Below are 27375 nucleotides of genomic sequence, written 5' to 3'. Positions count from 1 at the left end.
TTTTATAATATGTTAATACATTAATATATATACTAGTACTATATATTTTTTTTGATCGGTTGTACTAGTACTATGTATTATAGTTAATAGTTATATATTAAAGAATATAGTAATACATTGATACTAAATATATATAATATAGTTATAGACTTACATTGATTTAGTTATTATGAATTTATAATTAGTATAACTATATAATTGTATTAGTATTAGACTATTAGTAATTCAATTTGACTATATTATATTAGTAATATTAGTTATGTTGAACTTGAATCAGTTAGTTAGTATAACTGTATTCTATATTATTAGTATTAATATAAATATTAGTATTAGTTATAACTATATAGACTATATTAAAATTGAGAGTCTTAGACTATATAATATACTAATAGTATTAGTACAACTATATAAGTATACTGTATAGCTATATATTAGTTTTAATTATAGTGATTAGTATAACTATATAATATTAGACTATTAGTATAACTATATATTAGTATTAGTTATACTGTTATAGTGATTTAGTATATTATAATTTATATATTATATTTATACTATAACTCTTATAATATATTAATATATACTACTACTATATATTATAGTTATATATTAAAGAATATAATAATACATTCATACTAAATATATATAGTTATATTTCTAGTGATTTAGTTATTAACTTATTATGATTAGTATAACTATATAAATTATAATAGTATTAGACCATTAATATAGCTATATATTAGTAATATTAGTTGTGGTGAATCAGTGCTTTAGCATAACTATATAAGTATTAACTATAATGATTAGTATAACTATATAAATTATAATATAGTGATAATTATATTAATTAAATATAAGTATATTAATAATTAAATTATATTAATTATAGTGATAAATATACTCTATAGCTATACATAATATTAATTATAATGATTAGTATAACTATATAAATCATATGATAGTATATTAGTATTAATAGTAAACTATTAGTATAGGTCACTATAACTATTGTTGAAGCCTTGAAGTATTAGTTATAGTGATTTATATAACTATATTAGTATAAGTATAACTACAATCTATATTAGACTATTAATATTTTTTTATACCATATATAATTATATAATTAATTATATACAACTATTATATAAATAATAATTTTTTTTTTAATCTATTCGGTCGGGTCCGGGGTGAAAAACCCCCGGACCGGGACCGGACCGAATACCTTCGGTCCCTTAAAAATTGGACCGGGACCGGACCGGATGGACTGGACCGGACTCATCCGGTCCGGTCCAAAAATGACCGGTCCGGTCGGTTTTTCCGGTCCGGACCGTTCAACTTACAGCCCTAGCCCTAACAAATATTACGCGTTAATACGATTCAGCACCCTACTTTCAGTGTTTATTTCCCAGTGGGGCGGTTTCCTAAATTATAGTCAGAATCAAATTTCAAATGAAAAATATAGTTGTAAGCACAATTGTGCATTAATCTGTACACCAATATGATGTGATTGATCAAAAAGTAGATTTTATTAAAAATAATATTAATTTAAATTTTAAATATAAATGAATTAGTATTGATACACAGATTAATATGTAATTGTACTTATATATATAACAAAACTCAATTTCAAAACCGAGGTTAAATCCTCTTAGTTTATTCACATTGTTTTGCCCCTCACAGCCAAAACCGACTCTCGCAACAAGCCGCCCCCCTCCTCTCCCATACTTCAAAAACAGTAGCAATTTCTCTCCATACCAGACCACCACCTCGCCGGAATCCACCACAGACTACGCCGACGGTAAGCCCCTTCTTTTCCCCGTCGTTTCTCCTCTCTCTCTCTCTCTCACTCTCTCTCTCCATCGGCAGTGACTTATTGGCCTGTGTTGTTGTTGCCGCCGGACCCCCACTGAGTACCCCAGAAGCTGCCGGCCAGCCAAGTTCCGTCGAACCCACACCTTCCCGGTAAGCCCACGCCGGAATCTTTCCCCTCTCATGGGTTTCTCCGTTTGATAGTTTCTCTCTCTAAACTCTCTCTCTCTCTCTGACGCGCCACCATGTTCAGAAAAGCCTCCAGTGACTCCACCATGAGCCTCGGCCAGCCACGCAAATCCCCTTCACGCGATCAGCTTTCTCTCTATCGGTGAATCCCCTGTTATCGTACGATTTCTTTTCCTCTCCGGTGTTCTGTAATTTCCAGTAGGCTTCTTTTTAGTTTTGGTCTTTCCGTAATATACCTATGGGCATATAGTATTACAAGGCCCTTTAAGTTTTTAACCCATGCACGTGGCAATTTGCAACCCACTATTAATTGTTAACTTTTGAGGATATCCTTAGCAAAACCTTGGCATTTACAATTTATGTTGCTGCCCTTCTTCTCAAATGTCCTCATCACATTGAATATATTTTCTAACCTTACTTGAGTATACAGTGGCTAAATGTGAGTATGCTTTTACTAAGTGCCCATGACAGTGTATGTTTTGAACTTGTTTAATTTACGTGGTCTTTTGTATTGGACTTGCCTTGGTGCTTATACTAAGTTTTTGTTTTTAAATTAGTTACAGAAAATCACTATGTTATAATTTATATGGGCTTTATTTAATTGAATAATCATGAACCCATGGACTTAATTCCTGAAAAAAAAAATATTTCTTAGATTTAAAGTATATTTTAGAGAGTCTCTTCTGGATGGTTACACTATTCTCGCTCACTCAACGGCAACAAATAATAAATGGACACGTTAGTCATCTATATTTAAATTTTATGAACCACATTACGCACGATAGCAAAATAAAATACCCAATTACCGCTTCAGCAAAACCACCGAATGCACTTGCACTTTTCTGCGCCACACCTCCCTTGCACTCCACACCGCCGCACATCCCCAGCCCGGCGAAACTCCCTTGTCTGTCGCAGCCCTCCTGCCCCGCGAAACTCCAGCTCGTCCGATATAGTGTTTGCAAGTGATCAAAAATTGCATATTCCTTCTTTGTTTCAGTTCCACTTTACTCTCAAAGTCCCAAATGGGCAACTCCCTTTTTATTTTTAATCAAATCTCGTCAATCTTTATAAGGTCTCTCCCACCTCTCCTCATTTTTCTTTTTATTTGTGAGTTATGGTAGTCGATGTTTCCACATTTTAATCATGCCACTGTCCTCAATATTTTTTAGACTTTACTCACCTTCATCGTGTTTTCCTACAATTGATTGGAACATTTTGTGCTTACGATCTGATATAGTTGAAATTGAATTTTGATAATTTTTTCTAGTTTGTGCTTTTGTTGTGTAGTGAATTTACTATTCTTTAATTTTGGGCTGGAGTCTGGAATTTATTTGATTTTTTGTCCAATGGAGAAGTGGGTTTTTAGCGTATAGAGCTTGCGATCTGTTATCTGCAAGTGGGTTTTAAGATGAGAGAAGATAACTTTGCAAATGGGTTTGTTTTTGCTATCCTGTCAAATGGTGCTGATAGAGGGAGTGAGAGAGAGAAGTGGGGGAGAGAGAGAGGGAGGGGAGGGAGGGAGGGAGATGAAAAACTGGAGCTCGGAGTGAGTTAGGGAATGAGAGAGATGGAAAACTGATTGTTACTCTGTAGTGCAGTTATAAGGTTGGAAAATAAAATGTCTACGTGGCACATTACAATTGGATGCTGTTTTTAAAGGAGAAAGGTTATGCCTGTTTGAAGATTTTCTCTATATTTTAATGTATACTATTGAGCCTATTATTTTAGTTAATGTTCCCATTGTCTATTTAGATCGGATTTTAGTAAACTTATTATGTTATACTTTCAATGGAAAATCAAGGAATATTTTATGAGTTTTAAATAATATTGCTACCTATTAAATAATATTTTTGCAGTCTCATAATTTTTTCGCCAATTATAAAATGATTTGGAAACGGAAACAGAGAGAGGTTTTGGAAAAAACCTTAATTTTCTCGTGTCGACTGTCGAATAGAGAAGGAGACAGTAGCAGAGTCCTCTGTTGCACTGTTTTTTTTATCTTCTTATTAAACTGTGAGAGACTAAACTGGCCTGGTTGGTAAAATTGCGATGTTAACTTGAAGGTAAAGCTGGAATTGCTTGGTTCGGTTTTTTGGGTTGTTTAAAAAAGATTCCCTTTTTTTTTTTTTTTTGTTGCCTTTTGCGCCTAAATCTTATCAGTTTGACCACATTCCGATTTTTTGATTCTGAAATCAAGGCCTTTTGGATTCAGAATTTCGGCAAGTTAAGTTTTAGTAAATGATGATGGCATCTGAAGGAAGCAAACCCTCTCAATCGAGCCTAACTCCACGCAAAATCAACGTCAAGAAATTTACAGAGTCTCGAGGTCCTGAGCTTGAGGCTCTTCACTCAATAGTAGCGGATCGATTGAATAATAATTTCGGGTCTCGGAGGAATAAGAGACGGAGAACGACTGCATTCAACAATCAAGTTGCGAGGAAGAGATGCAGAAGGAGGCAGAAGGTAGGAGGAGAAGTTAATAAGGATGGTGCTTTGGAGAAAGATGATAAGAAGAAGGTCCCTCGGCACGTTCGTCGGAGAGTTGAGCTCCGAATGAATCCAGAAACAGGATTTTGTACTTCTGGAGACGGTACGAAGAGGTTGAGAACACATGTCTGGCATACGAAGCGGTTCATAATGTCAAAGCTCTGGGGTTTCTACCTTCCTTTGGGTCTGCAGGGCGGGTAATGCATTATTATTAGTTGTTCTGTTATCATTTTGGGAGACTTCATACTTTCATGTAAATTTTTTCCTTGGTTTATCAAGTTTTTCTGGAGGAGCTTGAATTGGATGGATTGACAAAAATGTGTGTGTGTGTGTGTTTTTTTTTTTTGTTGTTAATTTTTAAATCAGTGTGTATGTGTTTTAAGCTTCTTTTAGTTCTCTTCCATATAAGAGGGACAATATGTGTCTAACTATTACCAGCTCACTTAGATTTTAAATTTTATTATCGTGTAGAGGAAGAGGTTCTAGGGCAGTCTTGAAGTGGTTTAAACAAGGGGTCCTTGTACATGATGCAAGCTATCATGTTGCTGTCCAATTGGAGGGTCCTGAGGTAAACATTAATTCCTTATATTTTTTAGTTTTTATTTTATAGTTGAGAGTTTCTTTCCTCATTCTATTCAAATTGTGAATTTAAAATAGACCTCTTTGATTAAGGAAGCAACATCTTTGATCAGTTCTCATTGGGGTCATTCAAACACCAAGAGCCCAATAAAACTGCAGGGCAATTATATTCTGTTGCGAGATTCCTAATCTAATCTTTCACGTATACTTCCAGGATTCTTTAATGTCTGTTCTAAAAATGGTGATGGTGCCTTCCCCTTCAGCTCTTTCTGAAGCAATTTCTCACTCTGTTATTTCTGGCTCCATATATGGAAGTGCGATGGTAGGTAATCTCATGAACTGCTCTCTTATGAATAAGTATTACTTGAGGAATAAGATATATGAACTCCTTTTTCTTTGTAGCTTCGTCATGTTGGAGCCCCTGTTTCTCAGTCAATTGCTCCTGTGACCTATATGTGGCGATCTGTTTGCCAGGAGAGTAGATGTGGTGATGCTATGAATCATAATAGTGATGGAGGCAATAGGTCAGAGAGTAGTGGGTGCTGTTCTTCCTCTCGCCAAATTTGGGTGTGGATACATGTTTCTGCTGTGAGTGAAGGACTTGATGCTCTAAAATTAGCTTGCCAAAAGGAGGTACACATTCTAAATTTTTTTATAAGATTATCATATTTGCAATATTTTTGGAATCCAAGCCTACTGAAACTCAGTGGCTGAAGTTTTCAACCTCCAATAAGGTGTCACTTGGGAAGTCCTCTACATTATACCAAGTTCATAGCGCCTGCTAAACAGGTTTATAATGCGTACCAGTGCTATATCAAGATATATGTATAGATGTTACATATATCTTGTTATTCTGGGATGTGATTGAATTACTCTAGACATCTAACCTGTGTGTGAATGATACTTTAAAAAAAAAAAAAACCTGTGAGGACATATTCATGTTGATATTTTAATTTTTCTGTCATCATGCAGAATATATGTCATAAGATGCTCAAACAAGATCATACTTTGTTGTACTATGTCACACCAAGATGTTTATGTCTTCCAGCAGTTGATTTTCCACCTGTCAAGATTCATAGATAGTCAAATAGAGAACCAGCTAGTATTAGGTCACATACTCCTGTAATATTGATATTATTTTTGTTTCATTTGTTCTATCTTCAGATGGATGAGAGGGGCTGCTTGATCAATTGTTTTTCACTTGAAGGTCAACTTGCAAAATTAGAAGTATCAGGATTAAAGGCATTTCAGCTCCTTCAAAAGATATTACATCCTGTTACTTGGTGAGTAATTCAAAGATAGAAACATTTTGCATTAAGTTAAGAAGTTTGAGATGGCTAAGGGGGATGATTTTCTGTACAGTTTTTCAGAAAAATCTCAGCAATTGAAGAAACATTCAGCTGTAGTGTCCAACATAGACTCTCAATTTAAAAAGTCTTCTATACCCGAAAATGAGGATGATTTTTGTACTCGTGCTATTTTGTCACTTAGAGTCTGGGATCCTCGCATAGCGTCTGAGACAAGAACTGCAGATGTTCCTAAGTCACTTTCTACTGGTATGTCCAGTGTACCAGAAGCTGAAGCTAAAGAGCTTGCTGCATCAGAAAGAATAGTAGACAAGAACAGGGAGTTGCTCTTATCTTTTTGGTCAAAACCTGAACAAAATGGCATTATTCATAATAATGATTTATGGGAGAGTAGCAGTGGAGTAAGTCCCCCTGTGGAAGAGAGTATATTGTGCATGGAAAAACATAGGTTGCGGATGGAAAACTTTTGCCTTGATGCTTCAAATTTTGGAATGTTGAACACTCCAACCAAGGTGCAGTGCTCAAGATCCTGTCCTATTATGCTTTTGAAAAATAATGACCCAAAGGGCTTGTTTATCGGGTAATTCCTTTTTCCTAGTAAAGTCTCCGTCTTTGTGTTACTAGTATAAAATTGCAGTACAAAATCTTGTGCTTAATCCTTGACTCTACATTTAACACGTGCATAACTGTGGATGTTAACCTACAAGTATGGAATAAGTCTGTGTGCATCATCAGTGTAAAATGATCAGTCATCCAAGAAAGCTCTGTTTTAATTAAAAATTTTGGTGTGCCCATACTTAAAATGTGGGAAAGGCCAATATGAAAGCAATTCAAATTTAAGATCCTTATTTTCTGTGATTGGCCTCTTCATCAGCAGATTCAGCATGTACTCAGCCTTTCACTGGTGAAAACTTATTTTATGAATATAAAGATATTGTATCCATCATGAATTTTTTCATGATGAAAAGCATTATGAGTAGCACTAGCAGCAGATTATTGTTATTCGTATCATTTGTTTAATGCATGCTAACATGATTAAAAAATATTTTTTTGATGTGCTTGAAATATTTTTATTACTATTTTTTTTCCTATATTTAATACCTCTTATGTGTTTGTTTTATTTTCTTGTAGATGGTCCATTGTGCTCCCCGTGAGTTGGGTCAAGGCCTTTTGGGCTCCTCTTGTCTCTAAGGGGGCTCATGCAATAGGTTTGAGAGAGAAGCACTGGATTGCATGTGAAGTAAGTCTTCTTGAACCTTTCAACTATAGTGTTCAGTTTTGGGTTATAAATTATTGATAGTAATCTTCTTTCTCTTGCAGATGGGGTTGCCATTTTTTCCTTTGGATTTTCCTGATTGCAATGCATACTCATGTTTTATGGCAACGGAAAATGTTGCGTCTACTAAAAAAGCAGAACGTTGTCCTCCTGATGTCAGACCTTGGAAAGTTCCCATTCCACCCCCATGGGACACCATTCGGCTTGCTTTCAACAAAGGACCCAGAACAGTTGGAAATAGGGTAACTTATAATGAGGAAGATATCATTGACAGGAATTCATTGGCCATCTCTAATTTTGGAAATAATGCTACCTCGGTATTTGTTCATCATAGCAATTCATTTGATGGAATGGTAGCAAGGACGTGCTTTATGCTGACTGATTTCTTGAGAGAAATCCAAGGTGATCATTTGCTTCTATTTCCTCAACTACTGGACCACAAGACGAGCATTTTTAAGTTAATGAAGGATGAAAGCATGTTTGGCCTCAGCCTAAAGGGAGTTACTGAATCTAGTTATAATCGTAAACTATGTTTTGTTAGAGTTATTCTCCATGCTTACAAGGAAGGTGTTTTTGAAGAGGGAGCAGTTGTGTGCGCACCTCAACTTACGGATGTATCATTGTTTATTTCAAGGTAGTTAATTCTTGAAATCTCTTTTTTACCCAGTATGGTTCCAGTCAGAATTATTATGTTGAAAGTATTTTTACTTTTGTTATTGTGCAGGCAGGGGAATGACAAGGGAGGACTTCAAATGCCTCAATCTGCTGTCAGATCATATTTCAAAGAGCAATCTTCTGCTAAGTGGGAACTCCACATACCAGAAGATGTTGCAAGGGAAGTTCACCGGTGGCCAATCGGCTTTGTGACAACTGGATTTGTTCGAGGGAGGTTAGTATATGCATCTTTTTCTACAAGTGTAATTGTCTTCCATTGTATTATGCTTTTGTCATAACAATATCCGGTCCGAATTGCGTGCAGCAAGAAGCCAGCAGCAGAGGCTTTATGCGAGGCAGTCTTACTTGCTCATCTTAGAGAGGAGCAGTGGAAGAACATGTCCACAAAGCAGAGGAAGGAGATCTATGTCCTGGTTAGGAATCTAAGATCCTCATCGTATAGACTTGCTCTTGCCACCATTGTCCTGGAACGACATGATCAAGATGTAGAATTTATGTGAGCTGCCGGCAACTCAATGCTGGTTGTGCATGGTCATGTAAAAAGTGAATTTTTCTCAATTTATTTATTTTTTTGGTATGTGTTTTTAGTTGCACATTGTACAGAAAAATTAGGCCACTACCTTTTCTACCTAATTGTTGGAGATGGATGGAGATAGAAAGAGAGCCTATTAGAGGGAGGAAAATGCTAGTTGGCCTCTTGGATTTGCCTCCTAGCTAGGTTTGATGACCGCTAGTGTATTTTTTATTTTTCATTTTTAAATGTTTAAAGAAGTCACCACTAGTGAATTTGTATATATGTTTTTAAATGTTTAATCCTGGCCATGTGTTAGTCACTTCTGATTTTTTTTCTGAATTAATATTACTAGGAAATAATTCTCTGGAATGCTTTACTGGGCAGGGTTTCCGTGCTAGAGGAAAATGGATTAATGTTTCAAGGCCTTTTAATTTGTTCTATAGAAATTTGTGGACCAACTGCTTAATCTTGCAGATATGGCTGCAGATTGGTTAGAGGATTCTTCAGACAACTACCCTCTTCATATTTTGGCATTTGTAGCTGCTGACATATATACTATTCCCCCAACCAAACCAATCTTCATGCCACTTGTCATCCTATTATTGACTTTTTGGCAACCCATTTTCACAAAAAATTGTATTGCTTTATAAATCTCTAAAAATCCTAACTAAAGCAATGGTAGAAATTATTTTGCCAAATTATGGTCCAAAATCTCACTTTTCTTAAAGGATCATAACTTCCATCATCCAATGTCACGGGTAATTATTGTCAAATTCTGAATATTTGATAATGTTGCTATCTTGATCTAGGCAGTCCTAAGCGGAGTGTTACACTAAGAATCTGATAACTTTATATCGGTAATCTCATTATGAGCTTGTTTGTTATCGACACCAGCGTTCGTCTGTTGGTGATGAGGCTATCGATGAGTGATAATCTCAATGGCAAAGGATTGATCTTGGGTGGTAGTAAGTGTACTCGTGTTTGGGGATCGAAGGTCTGTTTGGGAATGGAGGGTTCGGAATTGGGGTAGTATGTGATTTTGAGAGGAAGACGGTATTCAAGCATTTTCCAGCCATATTTTAAATTACGATTTTTTTTTAATTTTGTTTTGTGAGTTAACAAATTGGCAATCACACATCAGTGTGTTGGACAACTTTTTTAGGAGTTTTTGTATCTAACGCATTTTCCTAAAATATATATTAGAGAGGGCTTCAAAAGATCAATAATTAAGTTAAAGCGCTTCTTAAATATCCCTTTAAAAAAATCTATCGAACAGACCTTAAAAATAAAAGAAAAATATTGTGCAATGGACAACACAGAGAGATAAACTAGATATTGTACAACCGCAGCCCACTTTGGTTGGCTGTGTGATCCTGTTTGCAATTATGGTTGCATGGAGTATATATCGTTGGGATTGGGATGTAAATCTATGATATTTGATACATTATTCTCAAAGGGAACGGGGGTCATATGGGTAAGTGCGTTCAAATTAATTGGTCAGTCATGCCATTTTCCATGTGATCTAAGCATGGCACCGTATCCTAGATAATTCTTAGTAAGTAAACTACTAACTAGCAGTGTACAAATAAATGAATGATAGTAAAACGGCATGAATGTGTAGTGAGAGGTGCATGAATATGCATGACAATACTTGGCAAATAGCATCATGACATATGCTGACATAAGTAGAAGCTTGCCATGACTTGCAAACTGACATCAGCTAAATTTAACATGATTTGAACTGAAAATTGATATGAACTGAATTCAAAACTTACACAAATTGAAACTGACATGGACATATACATGTTTGATTAAAAGTAAAATGTGGATGCAACACAGGTTCCCATGAATCGTGTGCTTTTGCTAGTACCGCATCACATCACATGCATCTACACTAATTATGAGTATGTTAATATACTAAATTAAAACTGAGGTTGGCACAACTGGCATTGGCTACCTGACTTCACTTCAAAAATCAGTTATTTATATCTCATTCGAAACCTGTTGATCTTTACCTTGTCAACTTAGGTAATTCTATACTAGTTTAAACACGACAACGTGGAGAATAGAGTTCCACTAGGATAAAACCCAATCTAGCACTTAGGATCATGATAAAAATAAATAAATACTCCACTAACTCAAAAGAACTGTTTTTCATGACATAATCTATGCATGGGACATGGCGTGACATGTAACAATGAATGTGTGACAAATAATATAGCATAACGTAGCATGTAACAGATGAGCATGTGCTTGAAATAATTAACATGGCATGACATACTAAACAATTTATAATAATAATAATAATAAGTGACAAGAATATGACAATAATAAGCTTACCATCGTACATACACAAATACACTAGTAAATAAGTTAGAGGCTAACTTACTGTGATTGTAGTATAACATATGTAAAAAGGCATGAAATAGCATTGATTGAAATGAGATAATTCTAAGGGTTAGAATATTTTACTAAACACTTAGAAATATAAAATTAACTAACTTGCAAAATTTCTATTTCATCCCTCTACTTGTAGAAAAAATACCATTTTGCCCCTAAATTACGAATTATACTAACTCCAAATTCTATCAAACTTTATATTCCTTGTGTAAATGTTTTCTTAAAGCCAAATATGTAGTCAGAAAAATTTAAAACAAAACACAACTATACAAACCAAGCATTGATCAATTCATATAAAGGCAAAAGTCTTAATTTTTGTTGTAATTCTTTCAAACCACAAACTGATTTATGCAACACTAAAAATCATATCCTAGTCTCTAAATTATACCAATACATCAAAATAATCATATCACAAAATCCTAAACTCCTTGTGTCAAAACACCAAGTCTTGGACAAAAAGAACAACTCCTTGATGTTCTTGGTCTATCACATTTCCAATAAACTCCAAGGACTCCAAAAGTCCATAAAATCACTCTTAACATGTTTATAGATCTAACCTAAGTGATCATCATGCTTGAACAACAACCAAAATCATAAAAATTATCATCAAACCAATTGACATGCTCAATAGTCCAAACTGAGTATCATATGATTTTGACTTAGTACAACCACACTAAATATGAAACTTTTATCAAGTAAACCTTAAATATTAAAACCATATGCTTCATAGTCAAATTCTAAACATGATCCTGATAATTATCTTAGCTAGAAAGCCTAGCTCCTTCCCTACATCCGTGGACAGAATCTCTTTGGTTATGTTGATGGCGGCCACCCTACTCCATCACCATTTCTTCTTTCCACTTCCTACTTCGATCCACCCCAACCAAATCCTAAATTTGATTTTTGGTATGAGCAGGACCAACTCATTTTAAGCACCCTTATTTGCTAACTATCTAAATTTGTACTCACTCAAGTTTTTGGTCTGGAAACCTCCCATGCTATCTGGCTTGCCTTAGAAAAGATGTTCTCTACCACATAACGAGCCAATTTAAAGCGACTACACATAAAAATTTTGATAAATTTATACCAATTATAAAACATTCCAAAGAATAGGGAAAATAAAATTGCAATCATCTTTCCAATCAATTGTTTCAAGTCCCACTAAACTAGATGACAATTACGAACTTAAAATCTTGTGCATGTAGATAATTGGTTTGTTCTTAGACCAATAAACAAATGGAGAAATGCTACTCATCATCTTAATTTTCATCATCCTCTCATTATTTCATGATGTGTCATTAAATGATTGAAGATTATTTATTATATTTAATTTGTAAACTTATAATCTAATGCCACATCATGAGATAATGAAAGGATAATGAAAAAAAATCATAAATAGATTTTTTCAAACGGATATAACATTATACTTGAAGGAGATTGAAAGTTCCCTTGCAATCGTATTCCCCTGGATCCTTGCTGCCAAGAGACATAGCAGACTGATGTTCTGGTTCTGTCAGAACATTCCAGGTATACATTTGAAGGAATGTCATGCTACAATGTTCGGTAATTATAAAACCTCAAGTCTATTAACAGAAAAGAAAAAAACACTGAAAACTACTCATTACAGAATCATAAGAATGGTAATGATTGTGGATAATAACGAGTGCTTTAACCACAGCTTTTGCATATCTGCATGGAATATTCAGTACACTATAATAACAGTAAAGCAAAAGACACCTTCACTTCACTTGCCTTCCCCCAGCAATGACTTTGCCTCAATAACAGACGCCCGGACACTTTGCAGCTCTTCTTTCATCTTTTCCGAAAAGCAGCATGAATTACACCAAGGGCCTTCCAATAATTGGGTAATCTCCTCGGTGGCGGTAGACCTGGCTGTTTCTAATTCTTCTATCCTTCTCAACCCCGTCTGTATTTCTTCCTCAATAATTCTCGTCTCAGACTCCTTCAAATCTGCTTCAAACACATGCTGCTGGTATTCAAGAATCATCTTTTCAATCTCAGTCTTCCCATTCTCTCTAATCTCCAACAGTGTCGCCTTCTCTTGTATTACACCCTGAAGTGCAAGCTTCTTCTCTTCCACAGAAAATAAAAGTTTCTCCATCTCCGCTTGAGCTGCTTGCATCTCGGAATCTAACTTTTCATGCTTTGATTTCAAATCATCAGAGTCCCTTCTCACGTCCCCAAGTTTTTCCAGAGATAGCTTCATCTCATTTTGCAACTTGGTTTTCTCTTCCTCCGACTTGAGCAATTCAGTAGCCTTGCCACCCAAATGCCATAACTTCTGCGAGGGATCTATTTTCTCAATATTTTCTGTGGCAAATAAAACCTTTTCATTCACTTGTTTCCTGTTTTCTTCTTCCAATTTTGTTTTCAAGCATGCAAGGTTGTTCCTTAATTCAACTTCAGTCTGTTTAATCTTCCTATGTGCCTTCTCAATTTCATCCTTCTGGGTCTGAAGACAGGCCAATTCATCTTTCTTTCGGTCCAAGTAAGATGTTGAAGCAGTTACTCTTGATCTTGCCCGGGCTTCTCGTTGTTCAAAATATACTACCGACGAAGACAAGCTTGCTAGAGAGTATTTGAGAGCGGATAACTTCTTGTCGGTACGAGCCCTTCTTTCTTTCATTTCTGCAGTAGTGAGTTTAAGTGATTCATGTTGTTGCCTCTTCTCCTCAAGTCCATCTTTCATTTCTTCAACTTCTCTTGAGAGCTTCTCAATCTCACTAATTTGTTTCTCAAGGGAGCCAAGCATAGTAATACTTTTAGCAGAATCTAATAGTTGTTCATCTGCCCTTGCCAGCTTCATTCTGACCAAATTCAGATCTGAGAGCTTTGCAGAACTAAGATTTGATGGGTCTGTTTCCATATATGAAACGTTCCCAACATTTGTCTGATTTTCAGAATCTGCATGACAATCTAAAGGATGTAGGTCAGACATGACAGTGTCTTCATCAGAAATTTTGATTTCACTAAATATAATAGGTTCAACTAACTCTGTGCTTTCCTCCACTGACGCGTTTTCTCTAATGACGCAAGGAGGCCCATCTGACAGACAAGAAGAATCAGTTTGATTTTCTATCATCATTTGGGAATTCCCAAAACCTTGGCTGGACCCAACTTGCAGATCTAATTCTGCAAAATCACTTTCTGCCTGAAGAGCTTCCACGCTTCCAGATATATTAGGTTTCTCAAATGCATGACTTCTATCCTGCAGGCTTGAGTCTGGGAGAGCAGTCTCCACAGTTAAATCTCTAACCTCCAAAGAAACAGGGGGTTCACATGACCCAATATGATCCACACCATCAACTTCGACAAGCTTTTCTGGGCAATCAAATTCTAATTTGTTTTCAACTCTTCTCAGTCCACAAGAAAGCATTCTTTTGAGTTCATCCCTCTCTTGCATGGCTTTTTCGTACAAACCCAGTAATTTTTCATTCTCTTCATTAATTTCTATAAGCTGATGCTCTAGGTTCTCAACCACTTCTTTCATCCCCGTCTCTTTTTCTTTTACAAGTTCAGTGAAACTGTCACCATTGTGAACTTCAATTCCACCTTCAGCCCTCTCAGCTTGGTATGTACTTTTGTAGTTACTTTCAGCAGCAGCCCTTTCATACAATTCAATGAGTTTGTTGTTATCCTCAATCAAGACCTTGAGCTTCATCCGCAGTTCGTCATTCTCTTTAGATAACATAATTGCTGTCTCATGAGCTTCAGCTTCTCTTTGACTTGCAGCAGCAATGGCATCAACCATTGTTTTCAGCTCCATTTGGTCATTCAAATTAATAATGGGAGCATTGGTTGACAGAGAAGGAAGCTCAACTTGCAGTGTTCCTTCTTTTGTGGATCTGGAAGTTCTCTCTTCCTCAAGTTTTACTACCAAATCATTGACATGCCTGAAAGATTTGACAATTAATGCAATTCACAATCGAATTGACATGCACGATTTCATTCTTAGTGACAAAGGAAAAAATGCACTATGAAACTCATGGAAAAAGACAGATTGCAGAAGCAATCATTGGCCAGAAATTAAAGTAGGTCAAGGTATAACATAGCAATTGGTTTACTACCTATTAAAACATCAAATTAAAATTAATACTGCAATATGCCGACCACACCATTACCTTTCCATTTTTTCTTTCTCTTCAATGCAAAATTCAAGTTCCTTGTGGAGTGTGTCCATTTCTGCTTGATTATGAATAGCCTGTGATAGATGAAATTTAATGTATTCAGTGAGATAAGAACCATTTCTATCAAATAAGACAAATTCGAAACCAAAAGAAAGAAAATTGCCAAACAAAGAAGCACATGTTCTACCTGCATGCGGAGGAATTCATTCTCCTCACTAATTGAAGACCTCCTGGCTGATCCTCCCTCCTGTATTGAAAGATGTAAAAAGCATTGTATTAATGTTTACAAATGCAAATATTTTTTTATGCAAGCAAGGGAGAGTTCAATCATAATGTAAAGAAGCTGAATCCATTCCCAAAGCTAAGAAAATACTTGTGACAATTTACCTATATGGAATATGCCTATGTTTTCAACCTAAAAGATTTCACATAAGCTAAAATCATTGCTGTTGATGACAATGACAAACTGATCTGGTCTTCATCAATGGTGGTAATGATTTGCCAATTTGTAAATTGATCACAGGCTGGCAAGTAAATGGACTTTTGCTTCTTCTTCTTTTTTTTTTTTTTGGTAAGGATTTGAACTTTCGGTTTGATATTTAGAAAAGATATTCTCCTCCCAAGGTTTACTGGAATAGTGTCTTAAATTTCCATAATTCAGGATGAACTTCACATGACAAACCAATTTTGGTAAGAAGTCTTGTCCAATGTCATTATAGCCTGATCCTACAATTTCAAAGAGTCGTTTTTACTCAGTGACTATGAGGACAGTTGACAATAGTGCGGAATGCTCTACCATATGGACAAGGAAGAAGCATGAAACTGGTATAGACCCTGATCGCTTCCCAAAATCAAGAATAAAGCTATCAACAGCAACTGTTGCATATTTATTGACATGGAAAAGAAGACATCTTTTTAAAAGGCTTACGTTCTTTCACCTTTCTCATTGAAGTTCTCTACCTAAGTCTTAAGTTATGACTACTGTTCACATACATATCGATGCAATACTTCATAGTTCGAGAAAGTCTTACAACAGTAACTATTTTAGAATGTCTGTGCATTGGATTAAATCATGCAGATTTGAGGAGTAAACAGAAACAGAGCAGCTCACTCTTCATCAGTCTTTCAGAAGAGTCGGGAGAGATTAGCTACTGGACACAACTGAGAAAGAATAAGCTGAAACTTGATCTCACCTGATTGGAAATCAGTAGATTACCATCACCCTGAACTTCTTCCATTGCCACATCTGAAACTTCTTTCTACAGCATCAAAATTTTCAGATATTTCAGTTAAAATGAAAACTTGCAGGAATAAGATTACCATAAAATTTCAAGACAATGGATGGAAATAACCTGAACAATTGTGGGGTCTGACTCATGCATGAGTTTCCAATCCAGTGCTTCCAGCAACTGAAAATTTACGCACAAGACATGCATTTAATTCCAGAAAACGTTTTCACTTCAAAAAAAAAAAAATCCAGAAAACATTGTTCTGGACTTTGAAATGAGTTGAGCAATTTTTTACCTTGTTTTGTAACACCAGAATCTGTTCATTCATCATATCCCGTTCACCTTCCTCATAAAATGACTTTAACCTGTAGGTTAAAGGAGTATAAGCAACATAGGTATAAAGCCATGGAATTTTAAATTAATTTTCGATAAAAATGCCACTAAAAAACCGTAACATGAAGAAAAAACCAAATATATAATAAATTACAAAAACACACAAAATTCGTTGAAGTAAATGAGGCAAACACCTAATCTTTGATCCTAAAATCTGTAACGTTTCTCCAAATAGAACTAAGAAGCACCTTCTACAACAGGATCGTGCATAACTTTTATAATGCTAGCCATTAATGTTTTCATTCTTAATTGTTACAATTTTATCATGAAAACAGGTTAAGTTAATTTTCTGCTTGCACCAATGGACGAAAAAACAACAAAGAATAAATAAAAATTTTGAGTGAAACAGTAAGATTCAAACAGCATAATATGACATACCTTCTAATTTCTTCTTTTAGCCGGAGATTTTCCATGGCGAATCTGGTCACTTCTTGGTTTCGATCAACCTGGCTACGAAGGATTTCAATTTCCTTCAAGTGTTCCTCCTTCTCTTTCAGTAAGTGTGTCTCAGCTTTGATCTTCCCAGAGGCAACCGCTTCTAGCCGCTTTATTGCAGCTTCTCGAAAACCTAGCCTCATTTTTAGGCCCTGTATCTCGTCCTCTCTTTGTTTGGCCTATATCACTCCAAAACAGGATGGTTTAATATCAAGAATAGTTTGAATTTACATCATAACTTAAGGAATCCAATTATATACAAATGCTCAATACATCATACAGAAGTAACAGCACTTATTGAATGCCATGACCACTGAATTCATTTTAAGGGTCTAACATTCAGCAAAATGTCCTTTTACCAATGCTGAAGCCATTTCTAGCTGACTTTATTATTACCTACCTAATTAACCTACAACATTATTTTAAGAGTCTTGCTACACACGCATGGCATGCATGGAATGTATATGGAAGCAGGCAAAATAGCTTTTTTTTGCCTTAGTCCGTGTGCATCCATCCATGTAGTCCATCTACAGCATTTCTCTTATGTTAAATGTTTCCGGAGGTTAGCAGATATACCAGCTGCACAGCTGCCTGATTTTCAGCAGTCAGAGCCCGTAATGCAATGTCTTTATCCTTCTCCCTCCTGAAAGCCCCAACAAGGGCAATTTCATAATCTTTTTTCTGAGAAAACAATGTAACTACTTAGTAATAAACAATTATAAACCGTAGGATTTCTCAAGCTTAAGAAAGAATAGCGCATACTCGAGACATCCTTTTGCCAGAGGCAAGCGGACTAGAAGATCCATATAATCCTTCCCACTTTAAGGATCCTGGAGATCCAGGAAAGCTTTCCGCCAATGTATCATTGTCCTGTTTTTCTGATCCACTTACTAACCCTCGAAGGCGAGATACTTCTTTCTGAAAATGCACAAATCATACACATAAGAATGGTTATAGATCACCAGAAGTCTGTGAGTTACAAACCTAGTTGATATTGGGCACTCGTCTATCAACAGTCAACAAAAGAACGTAGTCTTAATTATGCAATTGACCAATTCACTGACCAGAAACAATACAGAATAATATGGTCATCTATTACTGTTATAAATGGTGAAAAGCAAGTTTTATCATTTGTTCTAAACATGCAAGTGATTACAAAAAGAGCCAGTATTATAAAGGTACCGACTACCCTGTTTGTTAAGTCTCTATTGGGTCGTACAACTGATTTCCACCTTCATCAGAGGAGAAGGTACAAATTTGTAGGTAGTGGGAGGGCTACCCCACTAACAGCTGATTGTGGCTTATACTAACCCAAAAACAATCAATTAATTTTCCGAAAAAAAAATGTCCAGAAAGGAATTGCTATGGAAGTAGAGTAGATAAACTGGGATAGCAGGGTTAAGGAGTTCAACATCCACACCTTGCAATTATGTCGAAAATAAAACCAGCCACCCCCCCCAAATGAAAAATAAAAACAAAGAAAAATAAAAGGACACTGGATAACACCAAGTCAAAAATTTTCCTCAAAGTTACACTCTTTGAATGGTTTGTGATAAAAATTTATAATTTCAATACAAGGCACAGTGACCAGTTTAGTTCAAAGACTTAAGAGGAGAGACCTCTAGGCAAAAATATCGGCACAAGTGACATGTAACAAAAACATTTCGGTTTAGCACCAGAAATCAAATGGACAAAAAAATCTGCAATTTACCTTGAGTTGTTGAATTTGCATCCTCATGGCAATAACGTCTCCAGATGCATCCTCATTCACCATTGCCTGAAAATATATAACTGAATGCTTTCAGTAAGCAAATAAAGCATGAGACCTGGAAGTATGTCTTATTAAATTTAAATAAGATCAATCACGATTGTAGTTTCAAATGAATGAGTCGATTTAACTTTTTTTCATCTTATAGACAACCAGTGTAGAAAAATAGAAACAGATACAAGTCTCTTTATCACATACATTGTTCTTAATAAATTTAGCACGTTGTGCAAACTTCAGCGTGCTCAGTGTCTCCAAGGAACAGCTGTAGAGGACCCAAAACAAAGTCATATGTAAACAAAGTCGACTGAATAATTAAAGGTTATTGAAATATGAGAACATGAAATTCATGCACTTCAATAGAACAATGTGTTCATGGAAGACAACAGTCTTTCAAACAATTGGAAACCGCAAATGAAAGAACAAGATTTAACAATAGAAAGAGAACTTTAAACTAGAAAAATGCTAGTAAATCCAAGAGCATAACATACTTTATTTAGATAGGAAAGCTAGAAGATAAAAGGCAGATATTTAAAATAAAGGAAGAATCCCAGACCAGCTAGAAGGACTGATATTTGCAATGATAGTTGTTTTTGAATTTCCTCCAAGAGAATCCTGAAAAGAAACCAAAAAAATTTATCAGAGAAATTTAAATCATTGCTGCATGTCTTTGATATATACAATGAATACAGACTAAGATATCATTTTTCCGTAAAAAGCATATATATGTATAAGCAACTACTTCATTATAATTTAGACCTAAAATTTCAACCACCTGGACAAAAATATTTTGCATACGTGATGAAATTATATTGCAAACTAACTCCAAGTTCATCCACTAACTCTCTTTACAAGACTGGATCAGCTTCAGTTGAAGAAAACATGGAAAAGAAGCGCTTTCACATAAAATAAGCCTAAATTGCCTGAAAACAACAGAATTTCTAGTATCCATTTCTAGTTCATAAACTGTAGATAGGTGTTCTATTTGTATGTGTACTTGAACTACACCGATTCTCTTCTATTAACAAAATTTTATTTTACCTATAAAATAAATTGCCTGAAAACAAGAGCTTACAGTATACTTTCAGTTGGTATAGTGACTACAGATAAATTTGCAACATTAAGCCGTTGGCTCTATACTGCTTATGAAACAGCTCTACAAAACTCTCAACTTAAATTAATGCAAAACATTAGTTTTGCCAACATAAAATTAATGCAAAAGAAATTATCTTGTTCAAAAACCAATATGCTCTCCACTTCAAGCAATTAGTATCAATAATAGTAGCAGAACATCTTAAATTATCATCTTAAAGGTTTCACCACCTACCTGAAGCAAAAAAGTTAGCTTAGAATCCCGGTAAGGAACATGGAGGGACTTTCCATTGGATAAATTCACTAGGTTCATGATCACAAGTCTGTAGATAATAATACCAACTGTATGAACAAATTGTAATGACCTGCTTCTAAATAACCATTGATGAAAAAAAATCTGAACTATAGATGAAAGTGGCAACAACACACCCCAATGTCGAAAGAGATTTATTAATATTAGTAGCTTCCTTGAGACGTTCACCTTCAGCACCAGAACTCTTTTGCCTGTGAGTAAAATACACAGCAACATGAAGGCATAAGTTAAGATTATTTACGATAATCGTAGTTACGATCTGAGAAATTGTTCTCTGCATCCGATCACCTTTCAGATCCAGCTAAATCCACAAGATTAAGCTGAGCAAATCGATGATGAGTTACACCTTGGGAATCCCACTGATAAGAAACATGTTTTATCAAACCAATGTAACATTTGGAAAACAGTGTGAACAATACAGTAAAATGGCAAATCAAAATATTCCAAAAATTTACTCACCTTACTTTCAATGATACAGGTAAATACACTATGAGAACGACTGCTAGCATGATTCATATTAGTAGCAGCTACCTTTCTGTTGGCTGCCCCCTGGAAACATATGAACAACAGGGAGCAATATAAAAGTTGTGTACCAACTAATAGCAAGAACCTCTATATATCAGGCTTATAAAAACTTGAAAAAAGTATCTATCAAAGAGAACTAAATCTACAGTCTTCAACTTAAAGTGTGTGTAGGACATTTATAATCCTTTTAACTACATAGATAAAGTGAAAAAAATATTATTTTTTGCATACGATTTACTTAAAGGATATAATTATTTTAGACTCCAAATATTTAAGAGCGCTATATTACTATAAACAATTGAATCAGAACATGGAAAAGAGTAGGTTGTAAAGGTGTTATTTACCTGAATAAGTAGTTGTATAACATCTCTAGCACTTGTAACTTCTGTTTCCTTCAGGTTCTCTACATAAACCCCTTTCTTAATGTCTTCTCTTATCTGTAACATAGGCATAAAAAAAATACAATTTTCTAACAACATAGTTGTACTAACACAAGGAGCAACTCAAAAGGACTTAAAATGCTCTTAATTGCCTTATCAATTCAATAAGAGACATCGTATTATATCTTGAAGTCATCATATATGTAACGAAGGGGACATTCCATAAATTGAAAGGCAGTTCCATCGCTATACTGTGGGTTTTCTGTGGGCATAACTGGTTGGTAAAAAAATTCAGCAGAAGATTTACCCATACCTGCAAGTTGTTAGATGATGGATCCAAAAGATCAAGAATCTGTTCATTGTATATCTCCAAAAATGAGCATCTACAAGTAAATCTTAACTTCTCATCCCTACGAGCTTCTTTTTCCTGCATACCAAAATTGGGGCATTAACAATTGCATTTGTCTCTTGCAAAAAAAAAATACAATGGAACTTATAGAACTAAATCTTATATCAATGAAGCACCTTAGAAGCAATAAAATAACTGAAAAATCAGATTATGGTCAAAGGTTTATGATTTTATCTATCTATCTGCATATCCAAAAGCTCAGGCATATAGAATTCGACAAAAAAAGCTCACACATCCATAAATGATTTAGTAGACAACAGATTTCAATATATTGCTTCTCAAGAAAAATAAAATCATTTCACAGGTAATCCATACAATGAGGTCAAGCAAAAGGACTCTTGTAATCCCACACAGACACAACATAATTCCTTCCATCTAAAACCTATAGTAGGAAGGCACATACCTTTTGAATTCTGGAGAATAAATGTTCAAAGACTCTAGGTGTCATCCCACTATTGACACTATGCCTTCGAGTGCCTCCCTCAATGTCTCCAAGCATAGTATGAGTCTTTCCACTTCCAGTCTAAAGATGAAAAAAAATTTCAAAATCGCTAATTAATAAAAAGAAAGGATGGAAATAAATTGAGAACAGATTATCTGGGATTCATTTCCTAATAATTTAGAGTGTTTTCAAGCAAAATAATTGTTACAAGGTCCAGAAAAATAATAATGGAAGATATCTGAACTATCCAACATCTTTCTTAACCTAACCAAACAAACTAGAATAACACAAAAATGAGCTGGTTCGGAACCCACTTGGCCGTAAGCAAACATGCAACTGTTGTAGCCTCCCATGCAGTTCTCTACCATCGGCAATCCAGCCACTTTGAATAGTCTCTCCTGTTGTATCACTTAAATGAAGTCCGTGGCATGGAAAAGATAACTCAGAGCAATAGAAACAATAACAATCTAAAAGTACCTGGCTAACATGCTCATCTGCGACAAGGTCAAAGGTGAAGCGTGACTCAGGATGCCCGGTCCAAGTGATAGTCTGACAGCTTTCTTGCCTAACGCATTTTCTGTAACCTTGTAGGGATATTTCAGTATTACTAACAGGACGGATTCTGATGATAACCTGCATATTTAATAAAGGAAATTTAGGAGTTCTGATTTCAGTAACAAGAAAAATTCCTTCAATGGCCTGTTTGCAATATTTTTCTTTCAGCTCATAGAAATCTTGATCTAAATCAAAAGACTACAAATTACCATGCGTTTCCTTCTAATTGCACTCCATTATACAACACCCACTCAAACGACAAGAAAGTAACATCAATTAATGACCGTTATTAATTAGAACCCCAAAAAAGCTTCACATTATTGGCAGCATGAAATTGGAGCTTTGGGACGGAACTGGAAGAAACTGGAGGACTAACTCCAGATGAGTTTGTATAGAATGAGGCCTCCATCTTCGTCCCATCAAGCCCAATACCGTGATGCAAGACTCGGCAAGGAGAGTTTGGAGTTTACCTAGGAGTCAAACAACTAAAGCAAACAAGAAAGGTCAACAATGCCTTCGCGTTTACTACCTGAACATTGTGATCCTTCCAGAACGAGGGGTCCTCACAGAAGTCGAAACTCTGGCTCGACGGTCCGATACTGCTAGTGGTTCCCCCTTCGTCCCCATCCCAATTACTGATACTCCGAACTGCCGAAGAAGACTGCGCAAGATTCTCTTCCGACGCAGATTTCGGAATAGTTGGAGTGCTGCGGACCGATGGCGTGGAGTCCAACGAGGAATGGTCATGGAACCCAAACCGGCTCTTGATTGCGCTCGCCGTGTCCGAGATGAACGGCATTCTGTGATTCGCTGAAGAAGTGGAACAAAGGGTTTTGGGGAACTCTCGACCTCTGGGATTCGTCTGGGAAGGAGAGAGAAATGGAGTGTGGGCGTGGGATTTTGAAATTCGGGGGGGAGGGGGGTTAAGGTAGAGAGGGAGGTGGTGAGATCGAGCGGTGGAGAGCGGTCGAGATGAACGGTCAAGATGATTTGAAGTTGAAAGTTGCGGACCGTTCGAGATTGGGATTTCAAATTTTCGAACATTGGAGCCATTGATGTTGTGGCGGCGTGGGTAATTACGGATATCTCCCCGCTCTGCACTTCGGAACTAAATTCAAGTTCAAACAAAAATTCATCTGAGGTTAAAGACACGTGCTGATGATAAGAGGAAGTTTAGGGATAGAGATGAGAATTTTGAGTTGAAATAAAGAGTGCTTCTATACGGCCGCCTACACAGCACACCTTATGTGTAATTTCTTTTTTTTTTTTTATTTTAACATGCGTTTTGTTTTACTTTTGCTGTTATTTCAGCCTCCTACCATTTGAAATGTTCTCTGGCCCCGCCATTCGAATTTCGAAATCTTTTCCAGCCCCCTCCCTTCCGACACGCACCAATAGCCTTCACGTGTGCTGCACCGTGCCGACGTACTCCCCCATGTTCTCTCGGTGACGACGATCTGTTCGCAGCATTCACTTTTTACAGATCGACCAAGATCTGCCTCAGATTGTGTAGCTGAGCTTTCTGTCTCTCAAAGGTAAATATCTTTTTATTAGCGTTTGCTTCAAATATTTGTTCTTTTCTAAAAACTATGCCCCCAAAGATAGTGTGTTTGCTCTAAGCTCTATTTCAATGGCTTCCGATGTGTTTGTAACGGTGCTCAATGGATAAAGTTCAGATCTTTCATGTCTTATTTGGGATTCAGAGCAAGTCATTGTGAAAAGTATGGCTTCTTTTTTGTTTCTGCAAATTATAATTTTAGGTTTGGTATATATTGAAGCTTAGGTGATGTGAACCCCAATCGACTCGCTTTGAGACCCAACAACAATATTGAAAAAATAAACCCAAGAACGCCAAACTCAAGTCTATGGATGGAGAATCTAGACCCGTTGAGATCTCGTTTCAAGAACCTAGATTATATTAAAATCTAGACCCAATGAAATCTCGTCTCAAGAACCCAAATTACAATGAAGAACGCCACAAAGGTTGTGATTTACCTTTGATAAGTTCAAGAGTTCAATTAAGAACAAGAGGAGAAAACTTACTCACAATGAAAATTCAATAAAAAAATGTCTTTTCTCTCAAATGAGGCTACAAGTGCCTTAAATAAACAATTCTCAAAACCCTAAATGAATAGTGCCGCGGGTACTGTAGCGTGAACAGTGCCGCGCTACAATAACTTCTAAAACCCTAGTTCACATAAATTAATAACTTTCCAAATATACCCTTGGCCAAAATACAAGGCCTTCCCAAAAACCCTAATTCATTAGAAATAAGACATATGGGCTAGACATCTCTCAAGCCCAATTATTCTAGAATAATTCCTTTGACTAATAAAATAAGTCATTTCAATGAAATAAATAAGTCCATGGTCTTTAATAACAATCGGCTCAAGTCGTGTCTTCCATAACTTGGATCAAGTGGATCAAAACTGGTTTTCATTCTTTCAAGCCCATCATGTGTGTTGGGCTCTTGCTAGTTTCATCCTAATTGGATTGCACCAATTCTTGCATTGCTCCCTTAATCTTCGTGGCTCTTAATCTTGTAATTGATCCTTAAGACTTGATCTGCCTTGGGGCCCATCATTAGGGTAGTTACGAGTGTTGATGTTGTTATTTTGAATATTGAAGCTTGAAATGTTTCTCCACAGTTGAAGCTTATGAGGTTATTTTGTGTCACGACATGCTATTTTGAAATATTAGAATTGCTAGTTGGGTCTTTTAGGGTGGGGGAGTGGTTCCAGATTTTTTATAGGCATAACCATTGCCATGGCTTGTCATTGTAAAATTTCCAATATACATAACATGTGATCTCAATGTAAGAAAATAGTGAATTAAATGGAAGGATTGGAATGAACTGTGTTGAGTGTAATACGATTTCTTTAATGAACTGAAGGTGTTTGTGAAATGGAAACTGTGAGAGAGGGAGAGAAAGAAAGCAGGCATATTGATTTGGTGCAATGGCTTGTCATTGTAAAATTTCCAATATATATAACATGTAGCTGATCTCAATGTAAGAAAATAGTGAATTAAATGAAAGGATTGGAATGAACTATGTTGGGAGTAATACAATTTCTATAATGAACTGAAGGTGTTTGTGAAATGGAAACTGTGATGGAGTGAGAGAGGGAGAAAGAAAGCATGCATACTGATTTGGTGCAATCTTACAGGTAATCCCATTTGTTCCTTTACAAAAAGTATTCTCGTATGATAAATGGGTTTTGTTATATATGTGTATATGTTTCTGTTCTTACATGTTCATGTGTTTGTGTGTATTACGGTCTTACTTTTTTATATTTTTTGGGATCAACAACTCTTATGATTCTACTGACCTCAAAATATCTCTAAAAGAAAAGGAAACAAAGAAGTTTGTTACGTTTTTTCCACCTTTTTCATTTTTGTCTTATTAAGGAAGTTCAGGGAGCATCTAATAGAGGGGCATCAAAACATGTTTATGAGGAAATTGGACTTTTGTAATTTCATCAGTGTTTTTTCGAATGAAAAACTATTTTTTACTCTCTTTTTTCTTGGTATATTGAAATGCAGAAGTTAAGAGCAGATTAAGGGCTGGTGAATTTTAAACCATGGTCCTTCAATGTTCTTTCTTTTCTTTTCTTTTCTTAAGATCATTTATTTTGATTTTTAGTTCTATCTATTCATTTAAGATTATCGATTATCTTGAAGTGGAAGGATTGTATTGTAATTTCATATTGATGTTACTGATTAGACTTTAGGTGTGTGACCGTATTGATGCAATGTAATTCCATGGAGATAGGTGCCTAATTCAGACAATGTATGAAAATTTTAATTATTAGTATGCTGGTCAATTATTAATGTGCGATGTTATTGACTGGACTTGCCCATATTTCTTGGCAGCATCGTGTGACTAGACAGGTGACAACTGATTTTTTGGCAGCATCGTGAGACTGGACTTGAGAATTATTTTTTGGCAGCTTGTATACATGCTGCTTTCCAGACATGTTGTGCAGAATTTTCTGGGGATATAAATATCAGCAGCTTGTGTGGAGAAACATGGCTAGATTGTGTATATGCTGTTTGTGGGCAGTTATGTGTACCATCCATGTACATAAATGTTGTGGATTGTGTCCAAGTATATGTGTATAGATGGTTTTGTGTCCAGTTGTGTAAGCACTTAGTGAATATTTTCGATTGTGGAGACCTTTAACAATGTTGATGTATAGATTTTGATTCCTTTAACAATGCTTACGTATAGATTTTGATTCCAAATCTTACTTATCAAAAAAAGATTTTGATTCCAAATCAGGAATTTGGAGTATTTGTTGTAAAGCTTACCATGTGTATTTGCATATGAAATCAATCATGGTTCAATGTCAATTCAGCTTATTACTGTCTTGAGCGTGCATGAGTTTGGAAAAAAATCTGCACAAGCTAAAAGTCTACATAGCTTGTGTAGATTTTTGTTCATGTATCATCC

At 35.7% G+C, this 27375-nt stretch overlaps 2 protein-coding genes and 1 long non-coding RNA gene across 12 annotated transcripts; 2 read left to right on the top strand and 1 right to left on the bottom strand.

The window, feature by feature from the left end:
* The first annotated feature begins 1634 nt into the window (after positions 1-1634).
* On the top strand, positions 1635-9159 carry LOC122292316 (ribonucleases P/MRP protein subunit POP1). Of its 10 annotated transcripts, none has more exons than XM_043100598.1 (13): positions 1635-1798; positions 1867-1962; positions 2063-2157; positions 4211-4682; positions 4957-5053; positions 5279-5386; positions 5467-5697; positions 6229-6347; positions 6427-6951; positions 7503-7611; positions 7692-8049; positions 8189-8281; positions 8372-8533. In XM_043100598.1, exons 4-13 carry the CDS (start codon positions 4237-4239, stop codon positions 8512-8514), a joined length of 2229 nt encoding a protein of 742 aa, XP_042956532.1. In that variant the 5' UTR covers positions 1635-1798; positions 1867-1962; positions 2063-2157; positions 4211-4236; the 3' UTR covers positions 8515-8533. The 10 variants fall into 10 exon arrangements, with proteins under 10 accessions (XP_042956532.1, XP_042956524.1, XP_042956522.1 ...); XM_043100590.1 differs by adding an exon at positions 8627-9159 and having other exon boundaries at positions 1637-1798; positions 2063-2140; positions 7692-8281; positions 8372-8536; XM_043100588.1 differs by adding an exon at positions 8627-9159 and having other exon boundaries at positions 1637-1798; positions 7692-8281; positions 8372-8536.
* Positions 9160-12680: 3521 nt separating this feature from the next.
* LOC122292187 (kinesin-like protein KIN-12E) lies at positions 12681-23841 on the bottom strand. Its single transcript, XM_043100426.1, has 22 exons — positions 23452-23841; positions 22845-23000; positions 22682-22765; positions 22329-22448; positions 21830-21943; positions 21481-21573; positions 21071-21160; positions 20900-20970; positions 20728-20802; positions 20534-20621; positions 19763-19821; positions 19408-19471; positions 19153-19218; positions 18204-18359; positions 18018-18122; positions 17385-17620; positions 16909-16978; positions 16737-16793; positions 16578-16643; positions 15572-15631; positions 15379-15458; positions 12681-15150 (listed from the first exon to the last, which is right to left on the bottom strand). Exons 1-22 carry the CDS (start codon positions 23719-23721, stop codon positions 12981-12983), a joined length of 4350 nt encoding a protein of 1449 aa, XP_042956360.1. The 5' UTR covers positions 23722-23841; the 3' UTR covers positions 12681-12980.
* Positions 23842-23996: 155 nt separating this feature from the next.
* Positions 23997-27275, top strand: LOC122292188. The gene is made up of 3 exons (XR_006236854.1): positions 23997-24457; positions 26011-26089; positions 26796-27275. It is a non-coding gene; the product is annotated as an uncharacterized LOC122292188 (long non-coding RNA).
* The last annotated feature ends 100 nt before the right edge of the window (positions 27276-27375 follow it).

This window comes from Carya illinoinensis, chromosome 13, assembly GCF_018687715.1.
Source record: "Carya illinoinensis cultivar Pawnee chromosome 13, C.illinoinensisPawnee_v1, whole genome shotgun sequence".
Lineage (NCBI taxonomy): Eukaryota > Viridiplantae > Streptophyta > Magnoliopsida > Fagales > Juglandaceae > Carya > Carya illinoinensis.
This window is presented reverse-complemented; position numbering and strand designations above follow the sequence as displayed.